The sequence below is a fragment of the Cryptomeria japonica genome, chromosome 3 (assembly GCF_030272615.1).
Source record: "Cryptomeria japonica chromosome 3, Sugi_1.0, whole genome shotgun sequence".
In the NCBI taxonomy this organism is placed as follows: Eukaryota; Viridiplantae; Streptophyta; class Pinopsida; order Cupressales; family Cupressaceae; genus Cryptomeria; species Cryptomeria japonica.
In genome coordinates, this window is record NC_081407.1 from 894446891 (window position 1) to 894465197 (window position 18307).

The window sequence follows — 18307 nt, forward strand, 5'->3', positions numbered from 1 at the left end:
AGTCAACATCTATAGTTCTTGGTCTGATCTGTGTGTTGTTCTAAGGAATGCATGTATACAGCCGTCCCCTTTCATATGACCACGCATATGCATGAATTTGCCAGCATACACAGGGATAAAAGGAAATCTGCTGTGAAGATGCTATAATCAGGACTTTTATTTCATTTCTAAGAGTTCGTACCTTTTGAATTTCAACATATATCTTCTACCTAGAGATCATACAATACAATAAAACAACACTTTCAAGATTCTCAGTACCCGCATGAGTTGTTGAACAAATGAAGTTAGGTCTCTTCCAGCAATAGGAATTGACTTGATGCTGCTTCCAATCACATACCCCTCTGCTACAGGTACAACATGTGTGGCCCCATCTCCAGCATCAACAACCACTCCAGTCATTTCACACTGCCAAGACAGAAAGCAAATATGAGTAGAATGTTAAAGTCTATTGAATAACATTGTTGGAAAACGAATAATATCAGAGAAGTAGATCTGTAAGGCAACTTTTGCATAATAAATGGCAAAACTTCACAGCCTCGGAATTGTAGCAGGTTAATCAGGGCATAGTTTACAAACAATTACAAAATATTTTCATTTCCAATCACAAAAACATTATTCCAGAAAAAATGTTAAGTTCGTAAGACTTTGTAAATAAGTATTAACAAAGAAATGCTATATTATAGTAAATAAGTATTAACAAAGACATGTTACATTAGCATCAACAAATGAGGAACTATGCAATGATACAAATGGTACAGGAATTTAAATCCATAGTTAAAAGTATTCACGTGATATAAACCCAGTTCCCTCAGAATCAGATTTTTATGTTCTAATAGTAATAATAAATGATAAATCTATGCCTGAAAATACCCACTAATAATCACTCAGAAGATTTCTTTTAGCATATAAGGATGAATTAGCCCAAATGTCAGAACAATCAACAAAAATAGAGCATAGACCCAGGTTAGCATACAAGAATGGTGTATAGCCAAAATCTGAGTACTTGTTACTATTAGAGTAATTAATTAATTATTTTATGGTCATTTAGTTTATTTAGTCGTCTTTAGTTTTTTTAGACAGTTTCTAAGTTAGTTCTCAGTCTAAGTTACCGGTTCCGGTTCGGATTCAGGTTCGGATTCGAGTACAGATTCGCGGATTCGGCAAAAAAAAAAAATTTGGGGGTACGGGTACGAGTTCGTCCATACATATATAGATATTTTTTAATTTTTTTATATATATATATATGTTCAAACTTCAAACATCAAAATTATATATGTTCACAGTTCAAACATACAAATATTAAGATTAAAAAATTTGTTTTTTAATTGTTTTTATTTGTTTTCTAACCCGTGGGCCCCGTTTTTGGAAACCCACAGGCTTGGGTTCACCCGAGTCCTCCTGGATTCACCCTGGGTCCCACCCGAGTCCTGCCTAGGCGGCTGGGTTCCCTGTGGATCCTGCCACGCAGGACCCACAGGGAACTGTTGTGACATTTTCACACATCGCCCCATTGCAAATGGGGACCCCTGCTTTTTGCTTTTAGGGTTTGTTTTCTACGTTTTTTAGGGTTTTGTCCGTTAGCCTTTGCATTTTGAGTGTCGCCAAGGGGATCACATGGATAGCAAGTCTGGCTTGAGTGATGTCCTGATCCTGAAATTTAGCTAAGTCTGGAATGTCCTAATCCTGAAATTTGACTAAGTCTGGAAACTGAAAAACCTCCAAAAATTAGATTTTGCAATATAGCTCCTGGAGGTCTGAAACCACTCTCAAACATCCTGAAAGTATATATGGTAAATGTTATATTCCATAAAAATTATCCTAATAGAGAGTTCAAAAAGTCAAATTTCACTCTGTCCTTCCCTAAGGATCCAGAGCGAATTTCGCTCCTGACCCTCTCAGGAGGTCCAAGGCGAATCGGTCCTATCCCTCACCAAGGGTCCAGGGCGAAAAAGCTTATTTGAGTCATTCCTGACCTTGTTTGGTCAAATTGAGACATCAAAGGCATGGTGGAGGACGCAATGAACATGATAGAGCATCCAGACTTGATCAAAGACGATGAAATGATGGATTTTTTGTCTAGAAAGGTAAAAGCGCTCCTGTCCCTCTCTGAAGGACCAGAGCGATTTTCTTTATATACACATTTTTAAACCTTTCTTGGGCTTGAACTCTTATTCATGGCGTATAACAAGATGATATCTTCCTTAGCCAAGAATTTCGAGATGAAGGATGAAGCACTTTGGCCTAGAAGACAAAAAGCGCTCCTGTCCCCCACTGAAGGACCATGGCGTTTTTACAGGATTCTCCTCTTTGTTTGAGATTTTGAGGCAAAGCCTGACTTGAATAGGAGGGAGAAATGATGTTTTATGCCTTAGACGCAATTGAGGGTTTTAAAGAACAAAGAAGTATGCCAAGATGTAAAAAGGTGCTCCTGTCCCTCTCCAAGGGACCAGGGCGAAAAACATGTTATCTAGCCTTTCTCGCCAATTTTGGACAAATCTAGGCCAAGGCACAAGTTTGAAAGGATGTTTAAAAAGCTTCGAGTAGGAATTGAGATGCAAGAGTTGCAAATTTTGATGACAATTGGCAAAAGCGCTCCTGTCCCTCTCCAATGGACCAGGGCGAAATTTCCAAATGTGCCCATTTACCTTACATTTTGAGATAATATTTTTTTTGTTTTCAAAACTCCAAAAAGAGTGGAGAATGATGTTCTACGCCTTGAGGATCATTTGAAGTTGAAGGGATTAAGAATTTGTGCAAAAAACCCAAAAGCGCTCCTGTCCCTCACTGAAGGACCAGTGCGATTTTTACAAAACCAATAACTTCCCTCCAAAATTACGCTAAGGCAAGGTTGTGCAAGATGGAAAAGGTCTTCTAAAGCGTGGTGAACAAAGATTTGCCTTCAAAACTTGATAATCCTAGCCTAAAATGCAAAAAGCGCTCCTGTCCTTCACTGGAGGACCAGGGCGAAAATCTTTAGAACACCAATTTTGCCTTGCAAAAACAAGTTAAGCATGCATAGAATGGACGAAGGGGATCATTGCTTACCCCACAACGAGAATCGACAAATAAAAGGTGAAGGATCAAGACCAAAAGTGAAAAATCGCTCCTGTCCCTCTCCAAGGGTCCAGGGCGAAAAAAAATCCTAATGCACTTTCCTCTTAGAAATCAAGTGAAATTAAACTCAAAGCTCCAATTAAAAATGCCATTTTAGATGCCTAGATGAAGTCTTGGACAAAAAAATGAGGAATGCAAGGCATAGATTGAGAGTTCGCTCCTGTCCCTCTCCAAGGGACCAGAGCGAAGTTAATGGCATTCATTATTTTTTACCATATTTGGGCGTTAATATCCTCCAAATCGCATTAGATGCCAAATTGCTAACTTTGGAATATTTGAAAAAATTAATTAAATTGGCATTTAATAAATTAATTTTGGGCCTCAAAAAATCGAATTTCTATTATAAAGGCATTTAAAATTAATTTTTGTGAAATTAAAAATTAAAAGTTGAGCACACAAGGCATTATTTTGCCTTTATTTGACAAGTCGGCCTACTCCTTTTGAGGTTTTATTTATTATTTCACCTTTTATTTGCTAGGTCGGCCTCATGGGTAAGTGGAAGGTGAGCGCTCTATATATTAAGGAGTGTTGCTTCACATTTCAAATCATTCAATCATTCCTTTAAGTGCGAAATTCATCTTGAAGGCCATTGGAGAGGCGAATTTCTTGCTAAATTGGAGGATAATTTCCAGATGTTTTGAAGGTATTTGAAGGCGAATTTCCAGATTTTTTAAGAGGCTAGTGGAGTTTATTCTTTTTCAAGCTAGAGGAGGCGTAATTCATCCAAGGGAGGACTATAATCTAAGCTTGTCCATCAAAATCCGGTCTTCTCTCATCATTTTTTTCAAAGTTTTGTACTTAAGTACTCAAGGGAAGGTATGAAGAATTACTTTTTTTAAGATCTCATTCAAGACTTATTGTGATCCCATTACAATTCTGTAAAATCTAAGTCTTGAAAATCCAATTTCCATTCATGATTAATTTGAAAATGTATAGTTCTTGATTTATCATGACTTTTTTCAAATTAATATCTTAAGTTTTACCTTTGAAAGGTCTTAAATTTCATGCTTTGAGGTTTGATGCTCAAAAGACTAACTTTAATATTTTGTGTAGGCATCAAATGGAGATCCCGGAGTTGTAAACTCAAGCCAGATCAAGGATGGTCTCCTCCAAGAAGATCAAGCAAGGACAAGGGCGACCTCCTCCAGTCTAGCATCGACAAGGATGGCTTTCTTCGATCAAACATCAACAAGGGCGACCTCTTCCAATCTAGCATTCCAAGGCAAGGTGCATCAATCATCCTGCACACCAAAGACGAAAGAAGTTAGAGCAAGGGTTCGTTGAAGAAGCAGATAGTTCCAGATGAATTAATTAAAGCTAGCTTCTCAACAACATCAAGCTGAATATCTACCAAGTTACAAGTGTCAGACGAGGTGGCATCCTAGTCATCACTTCTCCAGTCGGTGTGGTCCACCTCAGCATGTCCGGATTCAATGTACCTAACTCATGGGAGGTGGCACAAATTTCGGTGTACCTACCCCAGCTATCCATTGGTGGAATTTTCCAGAGAGGACATGTGTCCAAGCAATACAATTTTTTTCATTGGTCGAGCATTAAATGTTATGTAATGGTTGTAACAAACCCTAATTAGGGTTTTCATTGTTGAATCTTGGCCATTGATCTCAAATTGATCTTAGCCATCGAATTGTATTGAGGGCACTATATAAGCCCCGACTCTTCATTTTGTAAAGGTAATAGATAGTAAATAGAAAGCAGTTAGAAAGGAGTTAGTGAATAGAGAGTAGTTAGAAGGTGATTAGAATAGCAATTAGAGTAGAGTAGAGAGAGAAGGCAAAGATTGTTGCCAAGATGTTGTTGTAAAAGACTTGTAACTTCATTGAAGAAATGGTGAAATTTATGGGTCGATTCGACAATTTGCATGGTCTCTATACTTCTCATATTTGATTTCGTGTTATTAGATGAGTGGAAGAAATGTGCTCGATTGATGGTGGAATTCGTATATCCATATTACTAGCAATCTGTTGATTGCAGACTTGCCTTGCGTAGTCAACTGGAATCATTCAGCTTAAGCTTAACTTCAATTGTCGCTTCTTCATTGATATGCATCAACCTGATGGTGTCTATGCCTGCAGTGATGATTTGAACATCATAAAGCTTTCCTTCGAAGATCGCACTAACCTTGTGGAGATGGTCCTGCGATGTCAAAACAAGACTTAGTTAGAATTCCATCAAAGATCATTCATTGCTCTTACATTCTTAGTGTTAGGATTAGATCTTTTCCTCGCCCTCATCTTTTTTCCTTTTTTCAAATCTAAGGCAGTAAGAGCCTGTGTTCCAGCAATATTCAAAGCAAATCAAAAGTTTAGTCATCAAGTGTAAGTCCCCTTGTGATTCCAGCAAATCACATCATACCACAGAGAGCTTATCCACACGTAGAGATCCTACAACAAAGAACCTTGAAGTCACCCTGATTGATCCTTTTCACGATATCTTCAGCATTTGGAGACTTTACTCAAGAGAGGATAAGGTTCCCTCAGGTATTTTATTCTGTGTTTGATAGTGTACAAAATACACGTCAACAAGAACCCAGCCGCCTGGGCAAGACCCGGGTGGGACCCAGGTCGAACCAGGCTCGGACCAAGACCAGGCACGGACCAGGACCCAACCATTTTTGGCAAGAACCGGTAACTGAGTTCTCAGTTGACGATTGTTTCATTTAGAAACATCATATTGTAAATTGCCTATATGTATTTGCTTCGCTTCATTAGTTTAATATCAATTTACCATTTCATTTTATCAGAGCGGGTTAAGTTTTTTTTACAATTTTTTTTTTTTTTTTATAAATTTGTGGCTAGATTACTTGGAAGTTTCTAGAATTTTTTACCTGAAAAAAATCATGGGCCTTTTACTTGAATTTTTTTCAGAAGTTTTTTAAAAGAAAAATCAAGGGTTTAGAAAATCGTGGTGATTTTGTTGGTCAGATTTTTGAAGGTCAAGGGTTTTCTATTGTGGACTAGTTTCGGGTGAGACGCCTTCTTAAAATCATAAGGGTTGTTTTCACAGGCTTCTATACCTACAAATCGCGAAGGGTGGCGGTGTTTACCCTCTCGGGTGAATAACTTAAAGTACACAAATAAAGCACGTAATGCAAAATAATAACGCCATAGATATCAGACAAGTATAAGAGATGTTATTCCATTCATAGTTGTCTTTTTGTTACAAGTTACATTCGGAAGTATATAAAGATACTGAGGGGGTGCGAGCGCCAACCGTCGCACCGCAACGACCACCCCTCAGTTGCCAACTAACCAAAACAATTACACATAATTAACTAGTCTTATGTTTGTGTACAATAATGCCGCTAACATCATCCCCCCCAAAAGAAAAGAAGTCATCTCCAGACGACTTAATACAAAATAGAGATGACATTAAACAGAACTGTTGACGCCAGTCGAGCTCGGAACTTATACACCTGCTGCGTCCTCGCCTGAAAACCCTTTTCTGCTACCATCCGATGCTCAAGTGCGGATTTCACCATTAGTGCTTCCTTTGACATCACAATGCTCCTGTGCCTAAACCAAACTTGTCTGCAAAACATGCTTTTCGGTCTCAGCCTCCACCAACTGCTACTCAAATGACACTGTCTCCCTAGCCAATTTGTCCTCGATAGCCACCGATGTTGCCCTCTCAGGATCCAACTCCTGGGTACGCTGAGCTAAGTCTCGCGCTAGTATTGCCTCCAACCTGGTGGTCAGCTCCTCTCGAGCCCTCTCTGCATCCACCAAGGCAACCTCACGTCCAACCGAAACATACTCCAAGTTCCTCAAAGCGTACCATTCCTGCTTGGAGGTGGCCACAACCCGCTGGCACAAAGGCTAGGAGACCCCTCAAATCCTCCATCACACTCCCCAAAGGCTAATAACTGAACTGAATAACTCCCTGGTGTTATACAACTGCGCGGACCTGCAATGCCTTCCCTCAAACTCTGTTTGTTTCCAACCTCCAAATCCGTCTCCCTCTACGGCTTATGGCTTCCCCGCCAATGCTTAGCTGCAGGCTTCTTTCTCACAGTACGGACAACCACAACACTTACCATGACATCTCAAAATGCCCTTCGCCCAACTCCAACAAGTGTACTATAGCTCAAAAATAAACTAGGGTCTGGGGGCAGTGCCCCCAGCGGGGTGTGGGGCAGCACCCCAGCAGGGTCGAGGGGCAGTGCACCTCGCAGGGTCTGGGGGCAACGCCCCAGGTGCGCTCCCACCACCTTACAACCCTCAGAACCACACGAAAGTCCATGGCACGCATCATTTCTGTGATATTTTAAGATGTCAAAACCCTTCTTCTCCACTAATATTTTCAGCGTTTTGGCTCCAGATGTCATCGAATAATTTTTCAATCTGGTCGTCGTCGTTTTTTTTCCACTGTAATGTCCCCGATGGCACCCCGGCCATACAACCTCCCCATACGGTCAACAACAGCACTGGCACCTCCAATCGTACGGCCACCTTCCCGTGCGGTCAACACCCCTCCACCGTACGGCTATGTTTGTTTGTGTGGGGGCTGCGTTTATGTCTCCGCGCTCCGCGCCTTCATTCCTTGCGCCAGCGGTGCTTTCCTCCGCACGGTGGTCCACCGTACGGTGTTGCCACTGCACGGTGGTGCTACCGTACGGTGGACCCACCGCCGGTGTTGCCACCGTACGATGGTTCCACCGCCGGTGGTCCCACCGCCAGTGTTGCCACCGCACGGTGGTGCTACCGTACGGTGGTTCCACCGTGGCTTTCTTCTCTTTTATTTTTCCTTTCTTTTTTTTCTTTTTTTCTTTTTTTTTTTTTTTTCAAGCCATACGGTCAAATGCCATACAGATCTGTACGACCGTAAAAAAAAATATTTTTTTTTTTTTTTCAATTTCCTAATTTAGTTGTCTAGAGAGTCTTAGGCTCGGGTCCCCTGTCTCTGGGATCGCCCTTCATCCTTCTCGGTTTTCCTCGCCCAAGAGTCTCCCGTGCCTCTCAAGTCACCTACCCGGCCTCTCGAGTCCCCTTCCATCCTCTCGGGTCCCCCTCCAACCTCTCGGGTATCCTTCCAGTCTCTCGAGACCCCTTCCATCCTCTCGGGTCCCCCTTCGGCCTCTCGGGTGTTCTTCTGGCCTCTCGGGTCCCCTGGGCGCTTCACGTGGTAGGGTTTCAATTTGGATCCGTTGGTGGCAAGTCTATTTTCAATGGCCATCCGAAGACCTGGAACCACAAATTCTACAGGGACCACAGTCTCCTTCCCGTACATAAGAAGAAGAAGAATAATAAAGATTTTGAAAGCTGCGACCTTCCACACAGGGTTCCAATCGTTGCCGACACAATTGATCTTCAGATTATCTATGTCACCGAGGTTTGGGGCATCTCGCTTCCAATATTCTATGTATTCTGGCAGGTACACCTCCTCTGTTACTTGCTCTGGTTCCTCTACTTCGAGCCTGTAGCTCTGGAACATTTCGTAATCCTCCATCTGCCAGTGGAAGAGCCCGTTCAATGACCCCGTCTCATCCTCAGAGCACTCTCCTAGTTTGAGAATCCCTTCGTCGTTGGGCTTCCTGCAGCCTCGTCCTTCGTTCCTCAGGTTGCCTTCTCCTTCACCCTCTGATTCCGAAGATGATGCCAATTCCTCACTAACCAACTGTGTCCCGAGGTCTATGATAAACTTCCTTCCTCCACTCTCCATAGACAGAGTGTTCTTCTTCCAGTTGTGGGTGGCCTTGGCTGCCACCAGCCACCCTCTCCCTAAGATCGCATCATACCCTTTTTTCTTTAGTGGGATTACCACGAAGTCCAGTATGAAGGGTTGCGTCCCGATGGTAACTTGTTGGCCCATCAGTGTCCCGATGGGTTTGATTCCATGCTGATCTACTGCGAGCAAATTGAATGTAGATGGCCATAGCGTCGGCTTCCCCAGCTTCCGCCAGGTTTCTTTTGGAAGAACATTCACTCCTGATCCACCATCGACGATGGTATCGGTTAGAATGGTGCCAAGGATACCCATCTCCACAATGGCCGGGTTCCTTCCAGTGTTAACTGCCAGCAGCATGGGGTCTATTGCAGACCCCCCAGGAACATCTGTGCGGTGGTTGGCATTGGTGCGTGGTTGGGAGAGATTATTCAGGAACGCCGTTCATAATTGAGGCATCATTTGGAGGAGGTCGTGTACCTTCACAGGCACCTCCAGTTTTAATTTTAAAATTTGATTTAGTATAGCATCCTTCGCCTTCGATCGGCTAGAAGTACTCGCCGTACCCTTCGCCTTCACCCTTTCTCGTATTTCTTTCTCAATTTCTTCCCCTGCTTCCTGTGCCCTTCGCTTCTCCATCTCCAGGTCTGGGCACATTGCATGTCTGGCTTGGGCGGGGGTTACGGCCAGCACTTCCTCTTCTTTGGTTTCCTCGACATTGAGCAAGTTGACGCCAGACTTCAGGCAGGTGGCATCTTCGTGGTCTCCCGGTCCGCACCATTTGCACAAATATTGTGTGGCCTCTCCCTTCGAGCAGTCTCGGGCGAAGTGCCCCCATTGGCTGCACGCTCTGCATTGTACCATCGGTCGACCTTTGGAGTCATATTGGATCCAGCTCCTTGTGTTGTTATTGTTGTTATTGTTGTTTCGTCCTCCCCAACGGTTATCTCGGTAACCTCCCAAGGTTGCATTGTTGCTCGCTTGTTGGCCCGTACCTGCTGGTGCGGACATTGTGGCCTGCTCCGTGAACAGCACCTGGTTCATTTGCATATTCCGGGTTTTCATGTTGTATGGGCACTCCTTGGTGGAGTGTCCCATCACTTGGCAAATCTCACAGAATGCCTTCTTCGGGCAAGTACCCTTTGTGTGCCCCTCCTCTTTGCACTCAGTGCACCATATGTCCCCTTCGGTCCGACCGGTGCTTCTCATTGTTTTGAATTCCCTCCTCATTCGCTCCATGTCTTTCTGGAGCGCTTGCACCCGTTTGCCAGCCTCGCTGTCGCTGCTGCTTTCCTATGACGAGTCATCCTCCTCGGACGAGCTATCCTCCTCCTTTTTCTTCGATGTCTTGGTCTCGCTCTCGAGATCCATCGCTCTATTGTATGCATCTTCGTACGATGTAGGTGGAACGATTTTCATCTTCTTTCAGAGGGAATGCTTCAGTCCCTCCACGAACCATCGCTTTTTCAACCCATCTACTAGTTGACTCTCCATTTTTCCCAATAGTTCCTTCAGCCACCGACTATAGGCTCGGACAGTCTCGTTCTTGTTCTGCTTCGTTCCATAGATCTCGGCGACTATTTCGTTGTCATCTCTCAGGAGGCGGAACTCTATCCCAAACTCCTTTAGGTCGGGCCATGTGCCGACTTTGGCCTTATCCATGTCTGAGTACCAGTCTATGGCCACTCCCCTTAAAGTTGTTGGGAACTGTGTTACCCATTCGTTTTGGTCGATAACACCGTTCGCTGACCATATGGTTTCGCACGTTCGACAATGGCGGACGGGATCTTCCTTCCCGTCACCATTGAACTTCGGCAGTTTCTATTTACTCCCCATCGATGGGGGTCGTCTTGCTGGAGGTGGTTGTGGCTGTGTCTGGGCCCCTGCGCCGCTCCCTCCGGTGCCAGTGGTGTGTCCTGCGTGGGTGACTGGAGGTACGGTGTTTTGCCTGCCGAGTGTGGCACCTACCGTACGGTTATCCTCCCCTTCGTTGTCACCCGCGCCCACTCGTGGCTCCCTTTGGTGATCCTCACTTTGTGGTGTAAAGGATAAGTTTATGAACCGATCCCGAGTCTCTTCGACTAGATCTCTCCTTAACCTTGTTTCCTCCAGAAACTCTTCATGGCTCCGCACCCTACGGTGTTCTGGCGACGCGTAGAAATTTCCCTCAGCTTCTGCACCCTCTGTGACACCTCTGTGGTTCCCTTCGGGCCACCCTTTGGGCCACCCTTCGGCAGGTCGTCCTTCGGCAAGTTGCCTCAACCTCCGTCTACATTCTACTTGCTGCTCCAGAATCAAGGCCCTCTGCGTGGCCTCCCACTCGTCCGTTTCTGCTTTTTTATTTCTATCTTTATTTAATACATTGGGCATAAATCACTTCCATACATAGCAAGCACACACCATGTACACAAAAAAAAAAAACTTTTATTATTTTTCCTTTCGGCCACAATTTATCTCAACATTGTGTCGGGATTATTACAGGGTTCAATTTCCCCTTCGCCTCTTGCCATCACGCTCTGCGTCCCACGACGATTGTTCCGTTTGCGCGTCGTTGGCCTCTGGGTTAATCTCACCGACGGGTAGGTCCATCGTGTCTGTGCGCCATCCGCGTTTTCCGTTCCCGAGTACGTCTAGGCAACGGCGCCAAATGTTTACCCTCTCGGGTGAATAGCTTAAAGTACACAGATAAAGCACGTGATGCAGAATAATAACGCCATAGATATCAGACAAGTATAAGAGATGTTATTCCATTCATAGTTGTCTTTTTGTTACAAGTTACATTCGGAAGTATATAAAGATACCGAGGGGGTGCGAGCGCCAACCGTCACACCGCAACGACCACCCCTCGATTGCCAACTAACCAAAACAATTACACATAATTAACTAGTCTTATGTTTGTGTACAATAATGCCGCTAACAAGCAGATGAGTTTTTTTGGGTCACAGGCTTCTGCAAATGTGATGAAGGTTTCTGTAAAATCGCATGGGCATCTTTCTTTCTCTCCCGAGACATTCTGCAACATCTGTTCTTCACGCAACAGGAAAGTTTTTTTTTTGACATGCGACCTCCGTATTTCGTGCAATGACTTTTTTTAACAGTTTTGTTTCATTCTTCTACACACAACGACTCAGTATTTTCTATGTGGTGGCTTGCAGATTTGGCACTCAAAATCTCACGATTTTCTATCTTTTCCTTCCACATTGAGAGTTTATTTCCATGAGGAATCTTCACGGCGACGGGTCTAAAAAGAAAAGTTCCCTAGCTTCTATGCGACAAATCTGAGTTCTAGACGGGTTTGAGAAAAATCATGGGCCCATTGCCTAGTTTTTATTTTCTGCAGCTGGTGTATTCTTCCGCAGAATGTTTTTTGCAATATTTTTGTTAAAAAACGTGATCGGTTTATTTTCCGCAGCTGGTGTATTCTTCCGCAAAATGTTTTTTGCGATATTTTTGTTAAAAATCGTGATCAGGATTTTCGGATTTCCTTGCACATTTTTTTTGGCAATGGGTTTTGCTCGATTTTCTTCTCAAAAATCGTGGGTGTTTGAAGCAAATTGGTGATGTGGGTTTTCTAATTTTTTCCCATACAATAATTATGGTGGATTTTCTGCATATTCCTAGACGAGTTTGTGCAATTTCATGGCGTTGTTTTGCCACACAATGTCTTTACTATTCTATCGTGCTAAGTTTGGCGGGTTTGGTTGATTTTCAATTTTTATGCAATTTTTTCATGCAAAAATCACGGGTTCTTTCTTTTATGGAAGGGTTTTTTGGGTTTTGCATGATTTTCTCTTATGGAGGGTTTTTTGGGTTTTGCATGATTTTCCTAAAAATCATGATCCTCAGTTTACCATTTTCTTCACTAAAAGAAGGGTTTGTCAATTTTGTCACGAAATTGTGGGTGATCTCAACATCACATCAAGGATTTGATGATTTTTTCCACAAAAATCGTGGTTTCTTGCAGTTGTTCCGAGTCACACCTAGAGTTGTTGGGGCGAAAAATGTTCATCTACAAAAGTTTTTGACAATTTTTTGACAAAACCGTGGTTATTTTTTTGAAGCAATCGAGGGCTTGACGATTTTTCCTCAAAATCGTGGTTTCAATTTGAGAAGCTGATCTCCATGTCTCTAGCTACAGGGAGGGATAGCTTTGTTACCCAACATCAAGTTGGAAGGTTTGTTGTTATCTTGGTCATATCCAGAAGTTTTGCAGAACCAGGGAGGTTCTCAGAAGTAGGCTCGTGTCATAGAGCGTTCTGAAGAGAAGGGGGTGGCCTTTTATGCATTAGTGACCAAAAGATCTGCAAATTATGTCTTCTATAGGTTTCTTAAAATGATGACCATTAAGAAAGGGTATTAAAATAATGTTGTAATGTTTCTATAATGGTCATCTTAGTTAGTTTAGTAAGTTTCCTTTTCTATTGTTTACATTAGTTTCTTTTTTAAAACATCGTCTTGTAATCTATTATAAATAGAGCATTTTGTCTCTATTGTATATATTGAAATACCATTTCAAAAACCCCTCTATGATGACATCTTCTACACTGTTGAGAGATACAGTCTGGAAAATCTGAGTTTATTTTCCTACGGGCAACAGGTGGATTCAACAGAATAAATAATTTATTCGTTAACAAGGTTGTTACAGATTTGTAGAAGCTGAGTTCACAAGTTTTAAAGGGTTTGATCAGACCAAATTGGATGGCTAGGGCTGCAAGCATCATTCCACCATTCTACTAGCATTTGGCTCTCAGAATTGAAGGTGTGGCGCCCAGATCTCAGGATTTGCGAGTCTGATTTTATTACAGCAGTGGTTCCAAGTCAACAACTTTTTCTGGGTATGTTTGGCTTTGATATGTAAGGGATTTTAATGAACTGAGTTGCAGTTATATTGTAGAAAAATTCAATATTTTGATTAGCATCTAATCTGGAATATTCAGCTCCTAAATTGCACGTGTTAGTGTTATATTCAGAATTAGTATTTGCTGCTATTTATTATTGTTTATTGTTTCCAGCTGATCCATCAAAAAACAAAAAACAAAAAAAAACCCTTCTGCACCTTCTTTCTAGTCTGAAAGATCACACCCAAAACAAAAAAAACCTAGTATCTTTAATCTAAAAATAACAACAGGAGCAGAATATTACAGATTTGGCAAGGTAGAAGAGTATCATTCAGAGAAGTAGTACCCATTGCATAGAATTTGCAGAAGGGAGATGCAAGAAGCAAGCTGTAGAATGCTGTGGAAAGAAGCATCAGAGAAAAAGGTCACAGATTACAGTTTCAACCACAGTTGACATGTTTATACTGCTTCAACTCAACCCAGATTCATCATACAAATTTGACCAAGGCTAAACTTGTCCAAATGATAACAGTTTGCAGTTGCAATTTACCAAGGCCAAATTCATCCAAATGATAACCAGCGTTCCACGGAAACGCATTTCTCCCCCTTTTGGGCCGCATTTCGGAGACGGGGACATTTCCGGGACGGGGAAACGGGGACGTGCCATCTCCTGCCGTCCCACCACCGGCACCGGTGCTCCGCCGGAGATAGGGAAACGTCTCCACATCTCCCAAGGAGATGTGGAGACATCCCCAAGTCTCCTTGGGAAATGTCTCCACACCTCCTTGGGAGACGCCTAGGCGTTTCTTGAGGGGTGAGACATCTACACGTCTCCCATCGCCCCATGTCAAATGCAATATAAAAAATTAAAATTTATAAAAGAGTTCGATTTTTGGGGGTTGGGGGGTAACCTTAATTTGATGTGGGCCCCACCCTTTCCCCCAAAACAACACAAAACCATCATATTTGATGATTTCACTCACATTTTGAAAGACTGATTTTTTTTCCAACAAGCTCAAGAGGAGGAAAAACTTGTAGAAGTCTGATTGAAGGAGTGAAAAAAGTGATTGCAAGTGTGATAGGAGTGAGGAGCAAGAAGAAGAGGATTCTATTGCATTTTGGAGAGATTTTTCAAGCACAAGGTAAGGTTTTTCTTGTTTTTTTTGTTTTTTTTCTGATTTTCATTTTTCAATTCTTTGTTTGTTTAAAAATTAACTTTAAACTTTTTTTTTTTTCTTATTCATCTCAAAATCAGATTTGATGTTGAATCTTGAGGACAAAATGATAAATCCCTCAAGATTCAACATCAAATTTTATTATTTTAATTCTAATTTTCAAATAAAATAAAATTATAAATTGTAAATTTTGTTTTCAAAATTGAAATTTCAAATTTGTATATTTCAATTTGTTAAACTAGGCTGATTTTATTTTTATTTTTATTTTTATTTTGTGAAATGCAATGTCACTTTCACAATGAGCTCCCAAGACATGAGTGAAGATGAGATTGAAATCCATTCTCATAGTAAACATGATTCAGAATTTGAACCTGAGGATGAGGGGGGTGACCATGGGGCTGATCCTGGAGCCCAATCTAGTTCCATGGCGAGTGCACCAGCTAGTATAGGTTGCCCTTCAGAGTTGTTGGCACAATATGCTAGAGGTGCTTATGATCTAAGTCTCCTCTCAAACAGTTTGCTTCAAGAGTACAAGGTACGTCATGTTCAGGTGGGAGAACAAGGAAGTGGAAGTGCAACATTTGTGGGGTTGAATGGTTTGGTAGCATCACTGGAGTGAATGCACACTTTCTTTTTTGGACAAGAAAAGGTGTGGATCATTGTAAGTTTTTGAAGGCAGCTAAAAATATATAATACAGAATTAAGTTTAACAAGCTTTGGGGCGTTCCAGATGACACAAATATTTCAGTGCCTACTACTTTGTCTGCTAGGGCAGCCCTTCAGCACACCCAGCATGCGCCACATACTTCTCCTCATGCTTCGCAAATGAGAGGAATGATGTTTGGATCTCCATCCACTTCCACTTCTAGTGCCATACCCCAATCACGAGAGGCTAGGGGGACAGGGAAACACAAGTTGCAGACATCACAGAGTAACCCCATAGTTGATATGTTTAATGTGCAGCTTAGAGATTAGATAGATGAATCCATTGGCAAGTTCTTCTTTGCCAATGGCATCCCATTTCATGTTACACGTTCTCCTTATTATAGGGAGATGATGGCTATGGTGGCAAAGGGAGGAACATCATATGTGCCACCAGGTGAGACGAAAAATGAGGACCTCGATCTTGGATAAGTGCTATTCCAAGATCAATATTTTGATGGAGAAGATGAACGCATGTTGGGTGGCATCTGGGTGCAGCATAGTTATGGATGGGTGGACGGACCTTAGCCATCGTCCACTCATCAACATCATGGTCACATGTGCAAAGGGCCCATACTTCCTTAGAGCAGTTGATTGTACAGGGCATCACAAAGATGCTGATTTTCAGATTCAGGTCCTCGGGAAGGCTATTGAGGAGGTTGAGCCACAAAATGTGGTCCAAGTAGTGACAGATGCAGCCCACGTGTGTAGAGCAGCAAGGAGACTCATTGAGGGAGTCTATAGACATATTTTGTGGACCCCATGTTGTGTGCATGCCATGAACAATGCACTCAAGGGCATGGGGAAGATTGACTCGATTAGAGGAGTGGTCACCGATGCGAGAGATGTGCAGATGTTTATCTGCAACCACCACACTTCACATACACTCTTCAAGACCTTCGTGGAGGAGTTCTTGAAACCAGTTGAGACCAGATATGCATCCTATTTCATTCTCTTGGAGAGAATGATTGAGTTGCAAGAGGCATTGAAACTCATGGTTATGACTAATGAGTGGAATAGGTGGGTCGAGACCAAGACAAAGCAAGGGAGAAGGGTGAAGGAGATAGTGAAGAGTGATGTGTTTTGGATTGATGCGAAATACATTGTCTCCATCATTTCTCCAGTATCACAAGTCATCAAATATGGGGATGGGGATGCACCTAACCTTGGAGACGTGTATGAGTGCATTGACTCTATGCTTGACCAGATGAGGGTTGTCGTGCGAATGAAGGACCCCTCTCTAGCACTCTACAATGAGCACATTCGGCCAATCATTCAACGCAAATGGGACAAGTTGAACACTCCTTTGCATATGGTTGCCTTTGCCTTGAATCCTAAGTGGTACAAGGCTAGATCGGGTAGAGTGACATCGATTTAGGATGATGAGGTGAAGGCGGGTTTCTTTAGGTGCATAGAGATGTATGATTCTAGAGATGCCGGCATAATTCGCACTGAGTGGGGAAGATTTGCCACTCTTAGAGGCTATTCAGATGCGGCAAAGATGGATATAGAAACTATGGCACAGGAGGACCAACTTTTGTGGTGGAATTGTCATGGTCTGAAATCTTTGACCACCACTCTAGCTATTCCTCTGCTATCCCAGGTTTCCAGTTCTTCAACTGCTGAGAGGAACTGGTATACATATAGCTTCATCCGCTCTCTTATTAGGAACAGACTTACCTCTAAGAGAGCAAAGAAGCTTGTGGCTGTACACAGTGCTTTGCGTCTCATGGACCACAAGACACTCGTGTACAAGGAGAGTCCAGGGGCACGATGGGATGTAGAGCTGAAGGAGCCTTCACAGATTGATGAGGATGATCCTATCACTTTAGATGTAGGGCTAGTTGGTGTGAGCTTGAGGGATCTTGATCTTGTGGAGTCCAACAGTTCCAATGATGACGAGTTTGTAGATGATTAGAGGCCTCCCTTCACTACATTTTGAGTTTTGACATTTTGGCATTTTGTCTTTTGTAATACTATTGCTATTAGTATCTGCATTTGATACTCATTGTAATGATGAATCATGTAATCATCTTTATAGACTTTGTGATATCTCATATGACATCAAATATTCATATTTTCGATATAATAGAAATCTCCAATTTGTCAATTTCATTTGTCAAATTTTATTTAGCAATTAGCATTCAAGAAATCTTCATATTTAGATTTAGTATTCTGTATTTCATATTTTGCTATGTTATAATTTTACTAATTTCCTATAGTTTGATTTGAAATGTAATCCTTATACTATTATACATCTTTTAAAAACTAGTTTTTCAAGTACTATAAGTATATGTATAACTATATCAGCCCGCCACTCCCCCGCCGTCATCCCCCCGCCATCCCCAAACTTAGTCCCTTTGTCCCCACGTCCCGAAAACCTGTCCCCAACGCTCATGGAACACTGATGATAACAGTTTGCAGTTGCAGTTTATCAGCTCAGAAGTCTGTTTTAGCACATCATAGAGATCAGAATGTGCCAGAGAGCTTATATTGGTTAATTCTCATTTTTTGCATGTGTATTTCAGTTGTTTTGGACTAACATCTAGTGTAAATGCATTTTGGGCACTACAATATGGCACGGTTATTCTGATTTCCAGCATCATGAGAATCTTGAGGGGCTTGCAGAGTTCCAGTGAGCAGATCTTGTTGGTATTCCTAATGGCACTTGTGTACGGAACAAACTTGTATTTTGTTTGGGATGTATTTTAGACTACAACGCATTGCATTGATGTATACTTAAAATCATGATTGCAACTGACAGAATTTGAAAACTCCAAAGACAGAAAATTGGCC

At 42.3% G+C, this 18307-nt stretch overlaps 1 protein-coding gene across 2 annotated transcripts in view; it reads right to left on the bottom strand.

The window, feature by feature from the left end:
• The window catches only part of LOC131059725 (actin-related protein 3), a 114232-nt gene that overhangs the window by 78000 nt on the left and 17925 nt on the right, over window positions 1–18307 (bottom strand). For both annotated transcript variants that reach the window (XM_057992751.2, XM_057992750.2), the window contains one exon: window positions 259–405. In XM_057992751.2, coding sequence (XP_057848734.2) covers window positions 259–405 — 147 coding nt within the window. The remainder of the gene's footprint in view (window positions 1–258; window positions 406–18307) is intronic.